General features: G+C 43.2%; 1 protein-coding gene across 2 annotated transcripts in view; it reads left to right on the forward strand.

Annotated features, from left to right (window-relative positions):
- The window catches only part of ADAM17 (ADAM metallopeptidase domain 17), a 37047-nt gene extending 15883 nt beyond the window's left edge, over positions 1-21164 (forward strand). For both annotated transcript variants that reach the window (XM_075049166.1, XM_075049167.1), the window contains exons 5-19: positions 1480-1648; positions 2471-2601; positions 4378-4467; positions 5566-5679; positions 6205-6349; positions 6880-6968; positions 9154-9306; positions 10162-10361; positions 11410-11513; positions 12200-12334; positions 13952-14082; positions 15142-15220; positions 16403-16491; positions 17166-17222; positions 19147-21164. In XM_075049166.1, coding sequence (XP_074905267.1) covers positions 1480-1648; positions 2471-2601; positions 4378-4467; positions 5566-5679; positions 6205-6349; positions 6880-6968; positions 9154-9306; positions 10162-10361; positions 11410-11513; positions 12200-12334; positions 13952-14082; positions 15142-15220; positions 16403-16491; positions 17166-17222; positions 19147-19497 — 2037 coding nt within the window. In that variant the 3' untranslated portion in view covers positions 19498-21164. The remainder of the gene's footprint in view (positions 1-1479; positions 1649-2470; positions 2602-4377; positions 4468-5565; positions 5680-6204; positions 6350-6879; positions 6969-9153; positions 9307-10161; positions 10362-11409; positions 11514-12199; positions 12335-13951; positions 14083-15141; positions 15221-16402; positions 16492-17165; positions 17223-19146) is intronic.
- Positions 21165-22813: the final 1649 nt, after the last annotated feature.

Below are 22813 nucleotides of genomic sequence, written 5' to 3' on the forward strand. Positions count from 1 at the left end.
TGGCTGAATAACAATAATTATGGCTGAGTGTTATATGGATATTGTAATTGTATCCAAACCCAAGCATATGCAGAATTATGGGTAAACCTGGGAAATCTAGTCACGTTAAAGTATGAAAATGTGATTAGAATACCCAAACCACTGTACTTGCGTTTTACATTAAGAGCATATACTAGCTCTTTGATTGTGATTTAAAGCATTTTTGTGTTTGTAGTCCAGAGTAAGGTAAGCATGTCTCATTCCTCGGTGCAGCCAACCCCCTTGGTTGGGGGGCAGGCAATGGCGTGGAAGCTCTGGCTTGCCCATGCTGCCTAGCTGTTAGCATCTGTGGGTCAGCTTCAGCCCCTAACTAGCTGTGGGTGAGATGATGCCTGTGTGCAGTCAGAGGTGGTGTGTGCCAGAGACTGTTGCCAAAAGGCAACGCGGACAAAGCTGCTCCACCGTTGCCTGCGTTTGCTTCATGGTCCTCCTGTACCGTTCAGAAAGGCTGCGGACCTTTGTATAAAACCCTGGTGCCCTCACACCTTGCTCTAGGGTGTGAAACATGTGCCTTCAGTTTTGCGCTACAGGCATGTGGCTGCTGGGCCGGCACAGCCTTCACATTTCAGGACCTTTTTGCTGTGATCTGAAAGCACAGTATGATAAGTTATAGTTGTCTGAAGTTGAAAGAGCACTGCCTAAGGGCCAGAGGAGACCCAGACCCAGGTGCTCTGCATTGTAGATGTGGGCAGTCTATGCTACTTGGCCTTGCCTAAAGAACAGGCCCTGTCCATGTTGTATTTGTTGGTGTTGATGTAGCTGTTATGTACAGATAATAATAGGGACATGTCACTAAAGAAAAAAGATGGTTAGTGTGCATCAGCTATGGGAATTAGTGTCTTACGTTGGCATTTCATGGTTTTCTTGTTTTCTTTGGTTTTGGAGAAATTTTCACGCTTGTAAGTGACTTGGGTAGCTATTGAACATTGAAGAGCCTGCCTTCTGCTGTGAAGACTGCATTCTGCTGTGCGCTTAGATATTCTCTGTTATCTGCCAGCTCCTGTACATCTGGTCAGTGCATTTGTTAGCATAGTTTAAGCATCTCCTCCCCGGCCGTGCCAGTATCCATACTGTTATGGAGGGAGCGGAGGAGCCTGAGATGCCCCTTCAGCTTCCTCATGTTCTGGAGAGGAAGAAAAAAAATTCTGCCTCTTCTACAGCCTTATCCAGGTGGCTGCCACTGCTCTGTTGAGAGGATCTTAGATTTTTGGATGCCTGTGTAGCATAAAAGAGTTGAATTCTGTTGAATTTCTTGGGGACGTCGTTTTATCAGTAGATCTGTTGCTGTGGATGAAATTATTGCAGTCCAACGCATTTGTGTGTGTACACATAAAGCTGTGGAGATTTGATGGTACATATGTCTAATTTTTTACTTATATAGACTTAGTCTTGGCATTCACTGTGTTCCTAATTGCATTTCTGTTATTCTTATGCTGTCAGCCACTGTGGAGATTTGTAGATAATGTGCAAGATGAAAGACTGCTGGTCTACAGATCTGAAGATATTAAAGATTTCTCAAGATTGCAGTCCCCCAAAGTGTGTGGTTATTTAAAGCTAAACGAAGAAGAACTGTTGCCAAAAGGACTGGAAGACAGGAAGCAAAACGAAGGTGAGTGTCTGTACCTTGGGAGAGCAGCATCTTTGAAACAAATGCTTGAGTTCTGTCTGTGTCGGCAAGTAAGATAAGAACTTGGGCAATAATCTCTGTTGCTGCTTCTAGTTTAATTATTAGCTCTTTAAATTCATTGGTGGGGGGAAAAAAGCAGCACTTTTCTCATGCCCATTTGCAACCCAAAACAGCCCCAACAACTGATGAAAGGAAGAAACTGTCACTCAAGGCATGTTTCTTTCTGGCTTGTTGAAAGGGTTTGGCCCTACGTGTAGGCTAAGGAAAGGAAGCTATTTCATAAGGTCTAAGTAGTTTTTGTTGTGATAGCTGGCAGCAATGTAGGTAAGCTTTCTGAGGCGAACATTAAAACAACTTTGCATTTCTGTGCACTGTGCAGCAGCACCTGTTTGGCCTTGGTGGTCGCTCAAAGAATCCATCTTGAGCTATGATGGGTTTTTGAGAGTTCTTGGTCCCTCTTTCCTCTGTCCTTTGCTGTGTCAGCAGAGGTTGGGATAATGACTAGGAATAGGAGGAGATGTGTTAAGGTCGAGGTGATGACCATAAAAGCTCTGTAGGTAAATCTGTTGAATAACTCAATTTCGCTACTATACGTTCCTTTCCTTACAACAAGTTTGAGGACTGTTAAGAAGACAAAATTTAAGTACAGTTATTAAAAAAAATAAAAATCTAAACCTAAACATCCCCATTTTCCCCAAAAAAACCCACCCGAACTTGCAGTCATTTCTTATATAAGGGTAATAGACACAGCAGTGGCAGTTTTACTGAGTGTTTATTTAATTGTATTTAAAATGTTCACATTAGCAAGCATCAATCGAAAGAAAAGAGCTGTTTCAGAGAGCTCCAAAAACACGTGCAAGATGTTGGTAGTGGCAGATCATCGTTTTTTCAAGTATATGGGCCGTGGGGAAGAGAGTACCACTATAAACTATTTGGTAAGTAAATATACTCTGTTACAATTTGCTGGAATAAATGCAGGAAAAAATACTGAGTCAGTAGTTAAAAGAACGTACAGCTTATACTACTTTTGCACAACGTAATGTATTTATGTTTCATGCCTGCGTGTGCTTTTTACCTGGGAAAGTGTTAAATCATACTTTTAAGATATTTTATAATGGTGATACTATAGTTAAATAGTCTTCAAGTTTCACTTATAAACAAATCCCTTCCCTTCACATATTTCTTGTGGCTATGCTATTTTCTGCCTAAGAAACTTTTTTTTTTCCAGTTGGAGCTTTAGAATCTCCTGGATTTTGAAATCCACTGCAAATGATCCAAGCATCTTTGAAGTTCAAGCATGTATAAAGCTCATATGAGAGGCAAAAGCAACTTGTATAGATTTTTTTTTTTCTTTTTTTCTCTTTTTTTCAAAATTCTTCCAGGATCTTTTGTCCAGAACAACAAAATTAGAAGCAGGCGCGGTAAACAATTAATTTAGTTGTACATGGGTGTTGTGGGTTAACCCCAGCAGGCAGCTCAGCCCCACCCAGCTGCTTGCTCACTCCTCCCCGATGGGTTGGGGAGAGAATCAGAAGGGTAAAGGTGAGACAATTTGTGGGTTGAGAGAAAAACAGTTTAATAGGTAAAGCAAAAGCTGCATACACAAACAAAGCAAAATAAGAAATTAATTTACTGCTTCCCATCAGCAGGCAGGTGTTTAGCCATCCTCAGGAAAGGGGGGCTCTGTCATGTGTACTGGTTACCAAGTAACCCAGCCAAAACCAGTACAATGGGGTTGTCTACCTGACAAGTTTTTGTGAAATAGAATGCCTGCCCACAGCCTTTCAGCAGAAGTGGAGAGTATGGGTTTGGGGATGGGAGACAAAACCAAATGAAACTACTTTTGGAGGTCTGTTGTTTGTCAAGAGTCTCTTTCTGAGCCTGAATCTTTGAAGTGCTAATCACTCTGTTCCACCTTTGCTGGCTTTTTGACCTTTCTGTCCTCTGAAATGTTTACATTCCTCAGGTAATGGAGCAGTGTGTTTGCAGAGATGCTATTATCTCAGCATCTGACATGCTGAGGCTAACCTGCTGTTGTGTTTCCTAGGTAGATGTGTACTGTTAACAACACAGTGATTGGAAAACTAAAGCATAAACTATTATCAAGTGGCTCTGAATGTCACTTTTCATTTTGAGCAAGTTTGATGGTTTATATTTAGTACAAGGCGGTTTTTAGGAAGATGAGAACAGCTTGAAAAGGGAGGTATTGATAGTGAGCACTGATGAGAGACTTTCTGGAACCTTGTGCTTGAACCATAATAAGGAAAATAATAGGTTTTTGGCTAGGAGAGGGAAGCAAGCCTCAGGGGTCAGTTAAACTAGTTAAGCGTTGTGCTAAAACAAAGCAGTAAAAACAACTCCTGCCTCTGCCCTTCCCCTCAAAGAAACCTGGAAAACTAGTATATGAACAAAGTGTTTCCCAAGATGTCTTGTTCTTAATATTATTGCTCTTCCACTACACAAACAAAAGTGATAAAGGGGAAAGTTTGTACTGGTTTTTTTATGATGGAAAATTTTCAAGGATAGTGATAATACTCTCTGGATCCAAGTACTGTTGGTTTTGGATCAGTGAGTATAGTATGTCTGTTACGTGAGGTTCAATTTTAATTTGAAGTGAGTGTTTCTAGATAAGTATGTTGCAGCTTCTCTGAGTGTCTTGAACTTTATTACGTGAAAGCTTGGAACTTAACTTAGTTTTCTTCTCTACATAGATTGAATTGATAGACAGAGTAGATGACATCTACCGAAATACTTCCTGGGACAATGGAGCCTTCAATGGGTACGGCATACAGATAGAGCAGGTATTCACTGAACTATACAAAAGGTTTCCAATTTAAAGGATAAGAACATGGTTTAGATATCAGGGTTTCTGATTGTTTTATCTGGATTAGAGCTAAAATAATCAAATCCTGTATTATTAACTCCAGCCAGGACCACTCTGAAATAGCATCTTACTAGTGGTGGTGTTACTGATCTGACACAGCATGCCCATTTTCAGTTCCTTGCAGCATTTGAGATGGAACTTTTCAGGGGGAATCTTTCCATGTTTAATCTCAATTCAAAGGTGCTTTTTTTCCCTGAATATGGGGAGTTCTTGTTTCTGTCAGACATACTCTTATGCATGCATTTAATGTTTGTGTCTATGACTAGTACTTAGCTTACAAAGCCTGAGTGGGCCTCAAACACAGATGAAAACACACAAATCCTGCCTGAAGAGCTTTAATGACTCTCTTAGACATCATGGTATCATGATGTGATAGTATAGAAGCTGCTGTAGCGTGGACACAGGGGATGTAGTGACTTCAATTTATATGATGGCTTCTGAAAGTTAGTGCACAGAAATCTGGAAAAAGGGCATTAAAAAGAAGAGCAATCCATCAGCTCAGAGTACTGCAGGAGCTGTGATGTGGAACACGGAGGCTAATGGTACAAGCTAGCTGCCCCTTTACTGGGAAAAGGTCTGCAGGAACAAGGAAGGAGAGTTAATTGGGCAGGGAGGGGAAAAGAACATGATGCACTAATTCTAGGCTATGGGGAAAGTAGCAATCCTTTAAAATATGTTTTGGTTAGCTAGAACTCTGAAATGATTAGGGGTTATTTATACTAGAGGTAAATCCTGGTAGTATTTGGGTTTTTTTGATAGAGTAACATGTATCTCAAAGCAGAATGTTACAGTGAAAACTGTTGATGTTGCCCTGTAAAAGGGCTGGTGTAGTTACTTATGATGTATGTGGTGTATCTTAACTAGCAGAGGCTGAAAAGATAACATTAGAAGCATGCTGAGTCTGAATTTTTCTTGCAGATCTATTGAGACATTTAAGATTACATTGAAAGCTTTTCTGTAACTACTAAATTGACCAAAATTCCTCTACATTGTTGTTGCCCTTTTTGAAATGTAGATTATCATCCACAATGAGCCAAATATTGTAAAACCTGGAGAAAAGCATTACAATATGGCAAAAAGTTACCCAGATGATAAGAAAGATGCCTGGGATGTGAAAATGCTGCTAGAGGTAGGTTGTAACCCTTAAAAAATTGTGCCCCTCACAGAGAATTACTCATTCATACAGCTGCTCTGTGGTAACAGATGAAACTCCTCTACTTCCTTCGCATGATGTGTAGATGTTACACAAACTAGCTGATGTGCCCTGTAGCCCGTGGTAAAGGTCTCCATTGCATAATTATAGAGCATACATCAATTAGTAGTATGTGGCCTGAGTAAGAAAGGCAGTCCTGATATGTCTGGCCCTGAGACTGGCTGTCTTGTAACCTTCATAAAATTATTGTACTTGGTTTTTGCCTCTCTGTGAAAAGGGGAAATGAATAGACAAGTTATATAAATGAACGTATACAATGTACTTGGGTATTAATTTAATTTTCTACAGCTCTGTAGGACAGCTAAACAGCTGCTTTTTTATGACTTAACTGGATCTAGAAGGTGCCTGTCTGGCTCATTAGATAAATGTTCTTTTTTATAGGCTTCTAATGTGCACCATAAAGTGTCTTACAAAGATTTGATTTTTTTTTTTTCCTTAAAGCAATTTAGCTTTGATATTGCTGAGAAAGCAGCTCACGTGTGCCTTGCTCATCTCTTCACATATCAAGATTTTGACATGGGAACGCTTGGATTGGCTTATGTTGGCTCTCCCAGACCTAACAGCCATGGTGGCATTTGTCCTAAAGGCAAGGCTTCTTTTTTTTCTGTCCCAGTTCTAGGTTGAAAGCTAGTTTTTGTTATTTGTGTTTAATCCTCTTCTCCGACTTCCATGGAGCATGATGTGTTATTTGCCTAGACTCTAGTTGTTGGTTTTTGGATAGAATAGATGGCCATTTTCTTGGCTGGAGCTGGAAAAAGAAGGAAGGGAAGGTTAAAAGTCACTAAGCTATCTGGTGTGAACAAGCTGGCTAGAACAAACCCTAGACCAAGGGCTGCTTTGTGTGGGCGCATCTTGCAGCAGTTCTGGAACAGCAGATGCTATTGTCTTGGAAATTTCTTATATTTTCCCCTTTGCTGCAGTACGTGAGCTGTTTGTGCTGTGCTTGAAAGATTCCCCACTCCAAAAACTGGCAAGAGACAAGGTCTCACTGGTGAGCCTGTGAGAACAATAAAGCTGTTCATTTCCCCAAACAAGTATCCCTCTCTCCACCAAAAAACCCTGAAACCCAAGGAAAATGTTTGTCAATTTTTATTTGTTTATTTCTCACTTCTATAGCTTACTATAGTCAAACTGCAAAGAAGGACATCTATCTGAACAGTGGATTAACCAGCACCAAGAACTATGGGAAGACCATCCTCACAAAGGTAGGAGAGTATCCTCCTCTGCAGAGCGTGAACGTTCCCACGTATGTACATGCATGTTGTGTGCCATGGGATTGTGACAAGCTTCCATGCTCTCTCAGATACGAGCTGCTGGCTTTCCAATTGAGTCAGATCCTTCAGGACACAGACGTAGGTCACAAAACCAAAATCATCGTTTTTGTTCTTGCTGACAAGGAGAGTCAGGACTGAATGGAATTAGAAGATTGAATTCACTGTGGAGCAGGCATGAGGAAACATAGCTAGTGTCTAATAGGAGATGTAGTTGTCCACATATAAACAGGATTTTCAAAGGATGAACTTAAATGTATTTTGCTTTAAAAAAACCCACAAAACAAAAACCAACCAAAACCCAACAAACAAACCAAAACCAAACCCTCAAACATAATAAGCAGTGTTATACAAGAAGTAGCCTTACAGTAAGAATAAAATTAGTCTGCTGACTCAAATAAGAAAAAACTTGCATGTTTGCTATTATGTACACCTACAACATGGAGATGGATGATTGTGTTCGCTTGGTCTATTCCATTTGCAAGGTAAAGCAGTGAAAGTAGTGCAGGCAAAGTAGGTGGTTTAGTTTGGGCCTTTTAATGAAATTCGTCTATTTGATTTTTGTGTGCGTCCTGAGTAAGTAGAGCAGAGAACAGTGTAATAGACAGGGCTTATTAGTGCTAGTACTAAGCCTAATGTAAATTGATGTTGTCTGGATTTTTTTTTTATACTTGATGAGACAGTAAATACGTAAAGGCCTGAATATGAGCTTTGTCTCACTTGTAAAGATACCAGAGCAGTGCTTGTTTTGCATCTACGAAATCTCTGCAGTTGGGCATATTTCTCTCTTGCTGAATTCTGCTGACTTCTCAGCTGTGCTTTTCTGTAGCCTGATTGTAAAGGGAATTCATAATTGATGTGTGGGCTAAAACTTGGCACAGAAGTTGTCAAGAAGCTAGGAAAAAAAAAAGACACTGAAGCTTTGCATGAGAGGGATGTCGACAAAGAGCTCTAGCTGTTGCCATGCTATTTGCATTTGTTGTTCCATCTCCAAGATGGAGATTACAGCCTTGGATTACAAAGGAAATTGAGTTTGCTGTCTTTCTAGTGGCAGGCACAAAGCTTGGGATGAGGCTGTGGGAGCATTATGGATTGGTTTCACAGGGAGAGTGTCGCACAGTGTCCACTTGGGTTTTGAAAGACAAAAAATATCTGCTTAAAACCCTTCCCCAAATTAAACACAATGAAGCACAGGACAGATCTCTGGGCAGCTCTCCTGTTAGCTATGCCAACAGTGGGTACCGGTGCTGCTCATTGCAGTGCTTGGTCCTTCCTGTGCCTGCACAGCAGCTGCAACGACTGTTAGCTTGTCAAACTTGCGCCTCTCTCTCTGGTGAACTGCTCAGTCTCCTTGTGGTTAACTTTTATTTCTGTGCTAGTTTTATTTGTGGTTATCACCTTGTGAGCTTGACACCATCTGCTGGTCAAGGCACTGCAGGGAGGCACACAGCAAGGCAGAGCCGGTTTGGGATCCTCAGCAGAGGAAGTTGTGTCTTGCATAAATGGTGTTGGAAATCCATCCCTGTTGGGCCACGTTTTTAGATGTCTTTCCTAGTAATCGTGCAATAGAAGAGCTTATTAAGCACTCCTAATGTCATCATCCATTTAGAAGAAATAATTCTAATGGCAAGCTATGTTAAACAAGAGATTGGCTAATCATAGTAGCTGGTGTTTGTTTGGATTGGTTTTTGTTTCAACTTTTTATGCCTTCCAGCTATTTAAAAGGAAATTTTCATATTTTAAGTATCTGCATTGCATTGAAAACAAGATTGAATTGGTATTCTAGGACTGCATTTTGCCTTTAACAGTGGTTTAGTATTCAAACCTAGTCCTGGAACTTGTCTTTGGAAATGGACCATAATTTTACTTGCCTTCAGTTCTCCACTTAAAAAAAAACAAACCACCACAAACCACCAACAAACAAAAAACCAAACCAAACCCAAAAAACAACCAACAAAAAACCCCAACCCCTCAACCCCCCCCAAAATGTTCATAGGAATATCCCTTTCCATCTCAGTGTATCTTAGAATTGCTGGTGGCCTGGAAGTAGTTGGAATCTTCTGTCCTGTCCTGCTCGGAATAATTTTTTTCAATATTGCTTTTTTCATGTTCAAAAAAGGAGGCTGACCTTGTTACAACTCATGAACTTGGACATAATTTTGGAGCAGAGCATGATCCTGATAGTCTGCCAGAATGTGCCCCCACTGAAGACCAGGGAGGGAAATACGTTATGTATCCAATTGCTGTTAGTGGAGATCATGAAAACAACAAGGTATAGTTGCATAGTTTTGTTTCCAGGTACAAGTCTCTGCTATGGTCAATGACTATTTGCATGGCAAGTCTATTTAGTTAATGATTCCTGTAGCTTGAAACTGTCAGGATGTAATGGCTTAGCCATAAGAAGAAAACATACTTGCATGCTGTTGGGTTCTCTGCCACATAAGCTCATCTTTGGATTCTGAGTTTCACCAGAGTTCATAGCATGCCCAGGTGCTTTTTTTTAATTAGTTACTGTAATTAGCTGTGGCCACATGCTCCGAAAAGCAGGTCATCAGCAAGAGCCAAATATAGGACCTTCAGTACCAAATCATGTTTGGGTGGTCCATAGCTATTCTTGTTGGAGAGAGACTGCCAGATGCCACAGCCATGGTGCTCGCCAGTCTCAGATGCTTGCACTGGCAGTGCAGACTTGGCATTGTGCCTGTTCTGCAGATGAGAAGCCAAGATTATCAAGGGAATGATTAGTCTGCAGTCTGGTCTGACTTGCTGTCGTTAACCCCTAGCCCTGCTGCCGAGAGGCAGTGCAGTCTCTCCCTGTTGCTACAACTTTACAGCCCTTCCTGGGGATGGTTGCTAGTGTTCCTGAAGCCATGGGAGAGCTGGAGCTGGTTCTGTGACCCCGAGTCAGACTGCATGCAGGTGTCCCTGCATTGTAACACAGCAATGTCCTTTATGGACCCAACCATTACTTTCCCATCTTAAAATTTTTCCAAGGTATCAAACTGGCAGTATAGAGGGAATAACACCAGAATTTGGAGGTGTAAGGAGGCTGAGGCTGTCTTAGATGCCACTTGTTGACAGAAAGGTACGCTCCTCAGTGCTGCTCTTTCCCCTCGTGACTCTCTAGATGTTCTCAAGCTGCAGCAAAAAATCCATCCATAGGACCATAGAGATCAAGGCCCAGGAGTGCTTCAAAGAGCGCAACAACAAAGTGTGTGGGAACTCCAGAGTGGATGAAGGGGAGGAATGCGATCCTGGCCTCTTGTACCAACAGGCTGATCCCTGCTGCTCTGCAGACTGTAAACTGAAAGATGGTGCCAAATGCAGGTAAGGGGAAATAAGCTGCAACTTCTTTCAACATAGGAGAAAACAATGGGCTGGGCTGAAAGCTCCTAAAGCCACCTGCAGTGTCACAGACCTGTTTCCTGGCTTTGAGGTTAAATGTGTGAGCTGAAGACAATAAAGGACTTCAGGAAAGGCTGCTGTGTGCATGCACTGTTTGCATACATTAAGTTTTATAGCATACTTTTACTTTTTCGTAGAAGTATCAAGAGCTACAGGCTTGAAGATTATTATTGTTGTTGTTGTTACTATTATTATTATGGAAATTTAGGCAGTCAAAAATTAATATTAAAAATTTCCTGGGCAAAAAGAATTTTTGCTTGTATGGCAAGGTGGCTTTGAACTGGGATTGCATGCTGGTATTTTCAAGACTGCTGCAAAATGTGTTTGAGCAGACAACACAGTGACTGCACTAAATGAGTCCTCTTTCTGTTCTTCTTGCTCTTTGGGGTGTTCGTGGCCCTGTTGCAATGCAGTGTCCAGTCTGTTTTTTCAGAGTTCAGCTCTGCGCCACCTAACAGTAGAGAGCTTGTGCAACTCCTGTTGTTTAGCAAGAAATCCCTCAGTTTTAATGAGTGTTTTTGTACTAGAGGCCTTCTCGCATTAGGTGCAGAACAACAAGAATAAAGACAGCGCAGAATGAAGAGTAGTAAACCTTTAGGAAAAACAGAAGGTGGGGAAATGCATGGGGAAGAAAAGAGTAGATCTTGTCCAAAGTTGCACAGCAAGTGACAAGAAGAGGATCCAAGTGCCTTGAATAAATATAAGGGTCTCTGTGTTGTCTCTCAGTATGTTGTACTTTCTACATGCTTTTACCTTTGGTAAAAGAAGAGTGAGTGGGTGTGTAGAAAGGTGGTCGTGGGAGGGGGCAGAGAGGGCGAGGATTTTGAATCAGTGAGTCAATCTCCAAGAATTAGCTTCCACACACACCACCCCCCACCCCCCCCGTCCTTTTTCCCTGGCTTTGTCATGCTTGTACTTCCTTTTAAAAGATGGCTTAATATTTCCTTCTTTCGTTTTGATCTTTCCACAGTGATCGGAACAGTCCCTGCTGTAAAGGCTGTCAGTTTGAAAGTGCACAGAAGAAATGCCAAGAAGCCATAAATGCCACTTGTAAAGGAGAGTCTTTTTGCACTGGTAGGACGTGGTTCTGTCCCCTTCACGTCAGCTAGCCAAGTGCTTCAGGCTCAGTGTCCTTTTCAATCTGCTTTCAAACTAGTGCCCTTTATTCATCCGGTACATGTAATTTTAGAGGCCAGTTAAGCATCACGAAATTGCCCTATAATGAGTTTCATTGTAGTTCAGGAGTCACTTGGTGATTTACTGCCCAGAACATGAAAAATGTTGATTTTTTTTTTTTTCTTTCTTCTTCTTTGTTTCTTTCCCTTAAAAGAAGAAAAAACAAAATAGTATGTCACTGGGAGGGGACAAGGATGAGCTGAATCTTGCCATAGAAAGGGTGGAATTACTGCAACTCTGCTTCACTTCCCCACTTGTTTACTTTCCTCCTCATAATCTGTCCTGGAGGCAAGGAGTCAAGTCAGAGCTGCTACTTTGCTGATGGTGCCTGCAGGGTTTGCTACCTACTGCTTGGCTACCAGAGTGCCACAATGCCTGAGTTGCTGAAAGCTTCCAGAACTTCTGCTGCCTCTCAGAGGAGCTGGTAGGCAGCCTGCAGATGAAAGCCAAGAACAAGCTATTGGGGTTCCTTCCTGGGATGAGTCTGGATTTCCTTTATTTTCCTTTTTTCTTTTCCTGCACGCTTAGGTGCTCTGCCCTTTGCTCTAACACAGTCCTCCCACTCTGTTGACCCCCATCTGTAGGGAACAGCAGTGAGTGCCCCCCTCCAGGGAATGCTCCAGATGACACAGTCTGCGTGGACATGGGAAAGTGCAAGGATGGGGAGTGCGTCCCTTTCTGCGAAAGGGAGAAGAACCTACGGTCATGTGCGTGCAACGGTGGGTGACACAGGACTGAATTGAAGTGTGTGCTTCAGCTCTGCTCCTCAGACAGTGCTGGCCTCACCCTGGAGGTTGTCTGTTGGAGGGCCCAGTTTCTGGTTTCTGAAAAAGTTTAAATGTTGTTTTTTCAGGGCTAGTGTTTTCTCTTTAGAAAGAGAATGGAAATGTCCTCTTGTCCTCTGATGGTCTGGGTTTGAAGACATGTAGATGAGACTTAGAATCATAGAATCATTTATGTTGGAAAAGACCTTTAAGATCATCGATTCCAACTGTAAGCCTCGGACTGCCAAGTCCACCACTAAACCATGTCCCTAAGCACCGCGTCTACGTGTCATTTAAATACCTCCAGGGATGGTGACCCCACCACTTCCCTGGGCAGCCTGTTCCAATGCTTGACAACCCTTTCGTTGAAGAAATTTTTCCTACTACCCAATCTAAACCTCCCCTGGTGCCACTTGAGGCCGTTTCCTCTTGTCCTATCACTTGGTACTTGGGAAAAGAGACTGACTCCCACCTCGCTACAGCCCCCTTTTCAGGTAGTTGTAAAGAGCGATAAGGTGTCCCCTCAGCCTCCTTTTCTCCAAATTAAACCACCCCAGTTCCCTCAGCCGCTCCTCATAAGACTTGTGCTCTAGACCCTTCACCAGCTTTGTTGCCCTTCTCTGGACACACTCCAGCACCTCAATGTCTATCTTGTAGTGAGAGGCCCAAAACTGAACACAGTATTCGAGGTGTGGCCTCACCAGTGCCAAGTACAGGGGACGGTCACTTTCCTGCTCCTGCTGTGGCCACACTATTTTTTGATACAGGCCAGGATGCCATTGGCCTTCTTGGCCACCTGGGCACACTGCTGGTGCCCAGGCATTTATGGTCTGGCACCCCAGTTAAAGGAGAGGGCACTCCCCCACCCTCTACCTCCTCTGCTACAGGAGGAGGGGAGGGAAAGTCTGACTGTTCTCTGAATGTAAGGAGATCCCAACCAACCTCTGGACCAGGCATCTGGCAGAGGAGTTGTGGCCTTCAACAAGTGATTAAAGAAAGATTTCAAAGACTTTAAAGTGCCTTGAGAACACAGGATTCGCGAGTCCAGTCCCCTGTTGCTGCAAACCTGCCTGTCATATACTGCCGTCAATAAGCTTCACTGTTCACTTGCTCCCCATCTGGGCTCTTAAATCCGGTAAAGCAGCTGGGAGCGGGAGGAAAGCTTCACAGGGCCAGTGCAAGGAAGTAGTGTGAGCCCCACGGTTTGAGATGGAGGGCATAGCTAAGGAGAAAGGTGCCTAGAGGACCCAAGGTCCAAGAAATATTTAAATCTGTATCTTGGATGTGTTTGGAACCTCTTCACCTGCCTGTTGATTCCTGCAGTGTTGAGGTATCAGCTTGGAGAGCTTGGTCCCACTGTGTCCCTTAATATGTTGCACAGGCATCTGGTTGAGTTTCAGGCTTGGTCATTGGAGTAACTGAAACTGGGTGACTTGCACAGCCCTGCCTTCCCCAGGGAAGCTGGGCAGGAACAGAGTGAGCCAGGGGACATGTGGGGTAATGCGTTTGCTGGTTATGGGTTGCAGGTGATTCTTGGTGCTTCTGAGGAATGAGTTTGTTGTTTTATTACAGAAACGGATAATTCCTGCAAGGTGTGCTGCCGGGACGAGCAGGATAGGTGCATACCGTATGTTGATGCTAACGACCAGTTCTTGTTCCTGCGCAAGGGGAAGCCTTGCACTGTGGGCTTCTGCGATACAAATGTAAGTTTTCTCAGATGTCTATGTACTGCATGCTCTGCTTCTCTGGCTGGGTGTTTTAGTCTGTGATGAGGACTGTGCTAGTAAAGAGAAACCAAAGTTTGACGTGCTGCTGAGCAGGGTGATACTGTGTAAGTACCTCTCCATGGGATAAATATTAAAGGATGTCTGAGGCTGCAGATGGAAGTTAGTTCTGCAGAGACCTGTGCAAGGTGAAGCTGTTACCTTCTACTGTTGCTTATTGCCCCTTTCTGCTGCTCCTCACAGCTCAGCCAGCTGGCAGTTTGTGTGAAAGAGGTGAATGAGCGCTGCCGTAAGCTTGGTTAGGTTTGCAGCGCTTGCTGTTTCAGTTGTTCACGTTAGCTCAATTAATTTTGACTAAAATAGTTCAGGTCAGGGAGCAGTCACATGAAAATCTAGCTGGCAGTATCAGAAAGGGGCAGTGAGCCCATGGCAGGAAGATTGGTGGGTTGCTGGCAGTCAGTGACCGTTTCCGTGGTACACCTGCACGGATAGTTGTGTCACCTGCAGACCACAACAGGTGAAGCTAAACTGGGTGTTGGCAGAAGGGAGTTTGGGAGGGTGTGCCCCAGCCCTTCCGCTGGCAGAGCTGAAAGTGTGATGATCTACTGTGTTAAACCAGCACAGCCAGATCTGGGAGTCTCTCTGTCTGTAACCTTGGGCTCCTGAGAGCTGCAGCCTTCTCGGTGGGTAATGGGAACTGAGGCTTCCAGTGCTTAAACCTCTCCAGAAATTTCAGTTTTATGTTCCCTAACATGGGATGAGGGCAGGGTGGTTTTTGCACCTCTCAAATGTTAAAGCTTCAGCTGTTTCAGACAGCAATAGAATTGAAACTGTTCTGCCAAAAATAAAGTCAATAAAAATGGACTGCTGCTACTGGGCGTGAGTGTAAATCTGTATTCAGAAGGTGAGTCAAGTGCTGCTGTGTCTGTTTTTTTCCACTTCATTACCGTCTTTGTATCTTCTTCCCTCTCCAAGAAGGCAGTAGTTAATGCTTAGATAGCGTAAGATTATTTTGTAAATAAGTGTTTACTTTCACAGGGCAAATGTGAGAAGCAAGTACAGGATGTGATTGAACGATTTTGGGATTTCATAGACCAACTCAGCATCAATACTTTTGGTAAGATACATAACCGAATCCTTTGGGGTTGTTTTTTTTTAGTTCATGACATGAACCTCTAAACTCTCAGAGGGAGTTAGCTGGCTGGTTTTATTCACCTATATGCAAGAGTAGCTAGTAGCTGTGTTTCCGATATATAAAAATACATTTTTGCCTAAAGTTTGATGATATTGGTCTTGCCTTTTAAAGCTGAAAGGACAGGGGATCATTTTGCATTTTTCCACTCCATTATTTTCTAGGCATCTTCCAAGCTTGTAAAGGAGATAATAGCTTCTTGTCTGAATACTAGGAAGTAGGTCAGTTAGAGAAAAGGAAATAACAGACAGTCAGAGGTCTGCTAGACCTCTGAGGTCAGCTAGATTCAGCATAGTATAAAGTGGGCCTCTTGGTGGGATTTAAATGTCAACAGACTGGGAGAGGAAAACTTAATTTCTTTCTTAGTTAAGAAAACCACTGAAGCCACGCATCTCAAGCTGAGTGCCTGTACTGAGTCACTGTCCAGCTGTTGTGAGTGGGCCTCCTTGGTCTTGATCCCCACCATGCAATCCATGCAGGTAGCCCCCCGGTGTAACTCCCCGGTGTCACACTCTATGTTACTGGAACCATACAAAACCTGTTAATAAGCCGGTGCTGTGTAATGACTGGGTAACAGCATACGCTCACGGTAGTGCTGTGCCTACACAGTTTCATTATCTGGGTTTGGGGCTTTCAATCTTGAGTTCTAGGGTCCAAAAATTGTTTCTTAGGTAATTGTTAAAGCTATTTAGCCTGCTCAGTTAGAGGCAGTTTGTATGTCTTTGATGTACAAATATTTTGTTTGTGGAGGCAGGTAGTTATCACATGACTGTAAAATCAGAATTTAGTAACAAACTCTCAGTATGTCTTCTATAATCCAGACGGCAGCTTGCCTAACTGTTCCCAATCAACTCATTAAATATTACAGCCTGTCAGTATGTCTCATCAGAGAACAGAGGAGAAAAACTGTAATTGTTAACATATTGGATACAACTTTCTAAAAATGTATAATTTCTTTTAGCTCTGCCTAGTCCTGCAGCCTGTGCTTCTCTGAGCAATTCTGTGGCTTGCCTTGCATGACCATTGGCTGCAGAACGGGGATATGGATGTATATGTTCATGAAACAGTATTTGGTAGGCGACTAACAGATTTGAACTGATTTCACAGGGAAGTTCCTAGCGGATAATATAGTGGGCTCTGTGCTTGTCTTCTCCTTGCTTTTTTGGATTCCTCTCAGCATCCTTGTGCACTGCGTGGTGAGTAAGCTGTCTTTGAGATGAGCGCTCTGTTGGATTGAGCTGTAAGAGAACACCCTTCATGTACAAAATGGCACATGTCTGTGGGAGAAGGTGATGGGAAGCTTTTGGCAAACCCCGGGGGGGAATCCAGCATATGTAAGACCTACTGCTCCTTTCAGTCAGCAGAACTCCTGCTAAACTCTGCTGGGCTCTGGCAGACCCAGTGTTCCCATGACTATTCCCTGGAGCTCTTCTCATTCTTTCCTAGGCAGACTTTCTTCCTCTGCCTCCCGAATTCTCCAAGTATAATTTTGGTAACTTCAAAGTTTTCTAAAGCCCTGCTAAGAAACAAGATATCCACATTTTGTGGGGAGACCCAGAGCAGGAAGTGGTCTTGGTTGAGCTTTGGTGGATGGGTAAAGAGAGAGAGCTCATGCCAGCTGGGAGCGTGGGCATGTGGCGTGATGCTGACAGCAGCGTGGGGTTAGAGCAGAGGGATGCTGTGCCTGCAAGCACTGCTGGGATGGATGGGAAGGCATGGGAGATAGGGGAAGGGAAAAGAGCCCCAGGCACTGCTGTGTCCCTGCAGGGAAACGGGGACAGGGACCTTGCAATTGGGAAACTAACTTTCTTATTTTGTGTGTGTGTGTGTGTTTGTGTGTTTTGGTTTGCTTTTGTTTGTTTTCCAATAGGACAAGAAATTGGACAAGCAGTATGAGGAGAACACAAAGTCCTTGTTTTGCCCCAGTGTAAGTGGCTGTCTGAATATGAATTGGCAGAAAGCTATCCAATGTGTATTAGATAATCTGAACCTAAGGTGTGTGTGGAGTATTTATCAAAGAAGCAATAACAGGGAGACCTGGAGCCCTGTGCCTCACGCTGCAGATGGATGAATCAATTTGAGGGGAAACTTTTCTTGAACAAGCCAGTATTCAATATATCAAGCACTGCAGCTTGGTGGGGTCTGATTCTTCCTTCCTGTAAGAGCAGTGCCTTGACCTTGTTGACAAAGCAGCTCTCTTGCAGCAGCCGCAGCTCCCAGGGCAGGAAACTCCTCTGCTCTGCGGAGCACTGCTTCACACAATGGGTGCCTGTGCACAGGCTCCCCTCAGCATGAGCCATTCAGCAGCTTCAACCACAGACCGCTTGTTCCCAGCCAAGTGGTGTCAGCGAAGCACGAGGCTTAGCGGGCGATGCTGCAGAAAAATCTCTGCGAAATGTGGTGTCTTTGCTGCAGAATGGTCGTTTGCAGGAGTCAGCTCCTAGTGGCGAGATGTGCTAAAGCCTTCCAGTTGCTTATGGGAGAGCTGGGACCCGTCAATAACATTTCTCACCTTGTAGATACCAAGTTGGGAGAGGGGAAGAGCAAAAAAGTGCCTAGACAAATTTTAATTACAGTCCAGCACAGGGCACCTTCTAACATAGATTATTTTTTTTTTTGTGTGTGTGTCCTGTCCAGTGCTTTGACAACCCAATTCTTACTAATAACTGAAACATTCAATTAAGGAAGTGTTGTTTTGTAACAGGAGGGGAAAAAAAAAAAGCCTTGCAGAGCTCCTTCTTGTACAGCCACTGGGGGAAGCATACTGAAGTCAAAGACCGCTGAGGCAGATTGCCTCTGTCATCTGCTCTGATGTAACTGAAAGTGATTTTAGTTCAAGTCCCCCATAGCTGGTCTTGAATGCTGTAAGAAAAGTCACCTTAAAGCTTTATACTTGAATTCAATCAAGAACATCCCAGAAGGAGGTGTAGCAATAGAGCACAGGTATAGTTAATGGGCTCCTTGCACCAGGAACAGTTTAACAAACAAATCTTGTGTCTTTTGGATCTGCTGAGGATTGAGTGGTTGGGAAATGCAGTACTGGTAGCAGGTAAGCATCTCATCCTGCCCAATGTTAGCATTTACTAAGGTGCACGGGGATTTTTTTTGCCCAGAAATCTCTGGGTATTTTCCAAACCATGCTCAAATAGAAGCAGAAATCAATGGGGTTTAAGTTAATCTGGGTTGTAGAATTTGGGTGTGATCACAGTGGTCCCTCCAGTCTTTGACCCTGTGTTCAGTGCAGCTTCTTGCATGTGAAACAGGGAACTCCTCAGGTTGGAAGAGTGGAGTAAGGTGTACCTTGGACTGATTCCCTGCACTGAGCTCTCAGTGTCATCTGGCATGACCCTGCGTTTCCAGTGCTAGGTTTTGCCAAAGCAGTGTTGGGCCCCAGGGAGGTGGGGCCAAGTCGTCAGCTCTGTCCCAGTGAGGCTGCCACGTGTGGAGAAGGAGAACAAGCAGAGAGAAAAGGGCTCTTCTGCCTTTAGTGCTTAGTGTAGCTGATTTCATGAGGAAAAAACAGTGGAACAAATTACTTTTGTTGGATGCTCCCTTGCTCCTGTGTAAGTATAAATCTACTGTGGAGGAAAAGGAGTTGGATTTTGAATTTCACAGTGCAGTGGGTTCAGCCTGGCTAGCACAGAGTAACCTGTGGTGGCACAAGGGCAGTCGGCACATCTCTGCTGGGAGTGGAGGGGAGGACACAGTAGCCTTTAAACAGTTCTAACAGGAGTGCAGGTGCTCCTCAGATGGTGCCTGTTGCCTGTTCCCTTTGAAAAGGGTATAAAAACTGAACCCTGGACTAGATACTGGTTGCTTTTCCCAGTGACGTGGCTGCTTGTGTCTTGCAGAATGTGGAGATGCTCAGCAGCCTGGACTCTGCCTCCGTTCGAATCATCAAGCCCTTCCCCACGGCGCAGTCGACAAGCCGGCACCAGCCTCTGCAGCCCATCACGGCCGTGCCTGCCGTCGCTGCAGCACCCAAACAGGACCACCAAAGAATGGACACTATTCAGGAGGACCCGAGCACCGACTCTCACATTGACGAGGATGGGTTTGAGAAGGACCCTTTCCCAAATAGCAGCTCAGCCGCCAAATCTTTTGAGGACTTGACAGACCATCCTGTTATTAGGAGTGAGAAAGCTTCATCTTTTAAACTACAGCGCCAGAACCGGGTGGACAGCAAAGAAACAGAATGCTAGTGTCTTGCTGCCTTCTAAACATGACTTGTGTCTGCAAAACAAGGATCTAAAACCATTTCATTTATATAAATATAAATATATGTATATATATTTTTGTGAGGGAGTGGGAGAAATAAGGAAGTGACCTACTGCAGATGCTGGTCATGTGTATGACCTTCCTTAAATTACATTTATTAGAGCATTATATCTTTTAAAAAGGAAAATCCAAACTAAAACTGGCTTGTTTTTGAAGCTTATTGGATTTGTTTTTCTATTCCCTTGACCTTCAACATTTCCTTCAACCTGTGGTGCAAAACCAAATATCCTGCTGGATATTGGATTATGTATATCAGCCTTTTTTATAATTTAATATTTTGTAGTCTGACAGCACTGATAGACAAAATTAAGGGGCTTTTAAAAACAAAACACTGCAGTATGTTCCATATAGAGTAGATCATTTAGCAATTTAAGGTACATGTAAGCAAAGCCTAAACAGATGACTTCAGAACAACATGAGAGTAATGAAACAGATAAAAATAGTTGCACAGCATTGAATGAAGATGCGTAATTGGAATCAAACAGCTTAAGATATACAGCTTCTAAATAAATAAAAGGATCATAGGCTGTTAAAAATGAAATGCTCCTCCAGCATGAAACTCTTTTGCCTCTAGTACTGAGGTTGTCTTTGTCTTCGTGGCAGAGAAAGGCTTTCCTTGGGAGTTCCCCACTCTGCACAACGAGGCTTGCATGTTGCAGGTGTCTGGTAGAAGGAAGTGTAAGGGGAGAAATCATTTATGCGGATGAGGACTGCTTTAATGAACTGTTTACAGCAGTTGTTTCGGTGCAGAAATGTTTTTCCGAATGTTATTTTGAAATGGTTAACACTCTTGTTGAGATGTTCGAAGAGGTGAGCCTCAGTTTTCAGGGTCTGTGCAGCCTTTGGAAGCTCCTACTGCATAAATAAATGGGGGGGGGGGAAATTCACTCCACTGCGGGGGGGGCATTTGTTTAAAAACAATTGTGAATTTAATGCAAAAAGAAAGAAACTTTTGTTAAACTTACAGGGCAAGTATTGGCAGGAGACTTCATGACTTCAAATTCCCACACAGTACAATGTGATGTTAAAAGTTGGTAATCTAATGGTGTCCTCTACTTTGATTCACCTGGAGATCTGCAAGGCGAGCTGGGAATGGCATGAGTGTTGTTTTAGCTTAGTAGCAGATGGACTGACGCAGGAGTCACAGAGCAACACTCATGACAGTAAAGCAGCATCTTAAGCCTGCATTGGTTTTTTCCCATGATCTGTTGATAAAACTGACATAAAATGTGACCAACAGTAGAACCATTTTAACTGTTACAAGCCTGCACTCAGCTACAGGGGAACTGCAGCTGTGGAAAAGCCTTTGTGTTTTTAAATATGACAGGAAAGGAACCAAACCTGTGCTGAAAGGATTGTGGGAATACCCCCCTCTCCTCCCCACCCAAGGATACTTGTTACACTAATACTTGAACGTGTGCCTTACGGTATTCGTATCTGACTAGCTATTGTGTTTTATGTACTGGTTTTGAACTTTGGGGTTTGTTTTGTTTTGTTTGGGTTTTCTTTTTTTGATTCAGTGCAAAGTATATGTGTGAGGAGTTAATTTAATTCCTAATACAATAAAAGCTTTTTATATTAAAAAAAAAAATTAGTTAAACAAGAGCTGTTTCTGTGCAGTTACAAGTCTGGGATGCAGCCAGACCTGAGCCACTGATTTCTAACTGCTCCCCTCTGAAATGTGGCTGCTGTGGAGGCTGGACCCTGAGCATGAGGGTGTGGATCTGTGCCTGTGGGGCTGCACTGCTTCCCACAGGGGATGGAGTTGGTCTTGCCACCTGTCCTGTCAATTACGGTCAGTTCTGACAGTGAAATTTGTATCTAAGGTATGGCTGTGTGCTCAAATGCCTTTCCAGGTAGTATGTCTGTATGTGTTCTCAGCACTAAGGTCTTTACTTCCCAGGTGAAAACGAGGCAGTGGCAGGTGCTTGGGAGCATGAAAATAGAGGTTTGGAGCAGCCCTTGGACATCACAGAACCCATCCACCAATCTGAGCCGTATTCCAGAAACTGTCAAAACAGTTCTCGCACAGTTTCTTTGTAACTACAAACTACTGTAACTACAGCTTCCACACAGAGCCCCTTCTGCTGTTGAGCCAGTCTTTACTGTAAGCATTTATTACAGAAAAGACAGTCCAGTTTAATATTCATAAATATTTATAAATCAAACTAGTGTCTGGTCTAGCTCCAGGCACATGAAAAATCACTACTTATGCTCCAGTTTATAACACTATTACATAGTAGATGACAGGACAGGTTTTGGCCAGCTTGTCTTAAACAAAACAAAGGCAGACTCATGGTGCTAACAACACAGAACAGCTTGATGCTCTCTCATCAGTCTCCATCTTGCCCAATGTGCAATAAAAAATACATCACTATTGGCCTCATCTTTGTTTTGTGCCAATGTAAGTGTTAATACAGTCCACAATTATGTAGGAGTTTTATTTGCTGTGATATGCTATTTACTTGTTTTTAATCCATGGCCCAGTAGTACCCTCATTTCTACTGCTATCTGGCTGGTCAGCCAATTATTTCCCAAACTGCTTTTTCTCTATGCTTGTTGAAATCCACCTAGGTTTCGGGTAATCTTTTGCAGTCTGTAAAGGTAGTTTTGTCACTATACATAGTATGCCATTCTCATCTGTTACATCAGTTGTTAAATTATAGATGAGTACCAAAGCACACTTGAAAGGCCTCCTTGATAGCAAATGATATATGGTGCAGCTTTGTCAGCAGAGATGCAGACCCTTTCTAGTAGTTTCTTCAAGCTCCAAGCTTCTCAAAATGAGCATGTGCATCACCAGTTTTGTACTACCCAAGAACATGCTCTGCTTCTTTGAAATCTGTGTCTATATACAAGAGCCAGGTATAGAGAAGCTGGTGCCAAAGTAAGTTTAACTTAAAAACCCCTGCTCTGAACTATATTGCTACCAAAAGCCTTGTGAAAGCTCAGATAATGGCTTTTACTCCTGTATTACATCCAAATAAATTAGTCTGGACTGACATGAATGGCTCATGACAAATTCTATGCTACTGACTCTTATCAGATCCTAGGTGTTTAAAGCTAGTAGATGGTATAATCAAAGTGTAGTCCCCAATGCATGCTCAGCTGGGCCAGGAACTCCTCAGGGCAGTCTCTGTCCCTTGGTCACAGAGCAGCCGAGACTTGCTCTCCTCCAAGCCTTCCACACAAAGAGCTTGCTCAACCCCACAAATGTTCAAACTACCAGCACAAGCAGCA

The sequence above is a fragment of the Buteo buteo genome, chromosome 17 (genome assembly GCF_964188355.1).
Source record: "Buteo buteo chromosome 17, bButBut1.hap1.1, whole genome shotgun sequence".
Classification (NCBI taxonomy): Eukaryota; Metazoa; Chordata; class Aves; order Accipitriformes; family Accipitridae; genus Buteo; species Buteo buteo.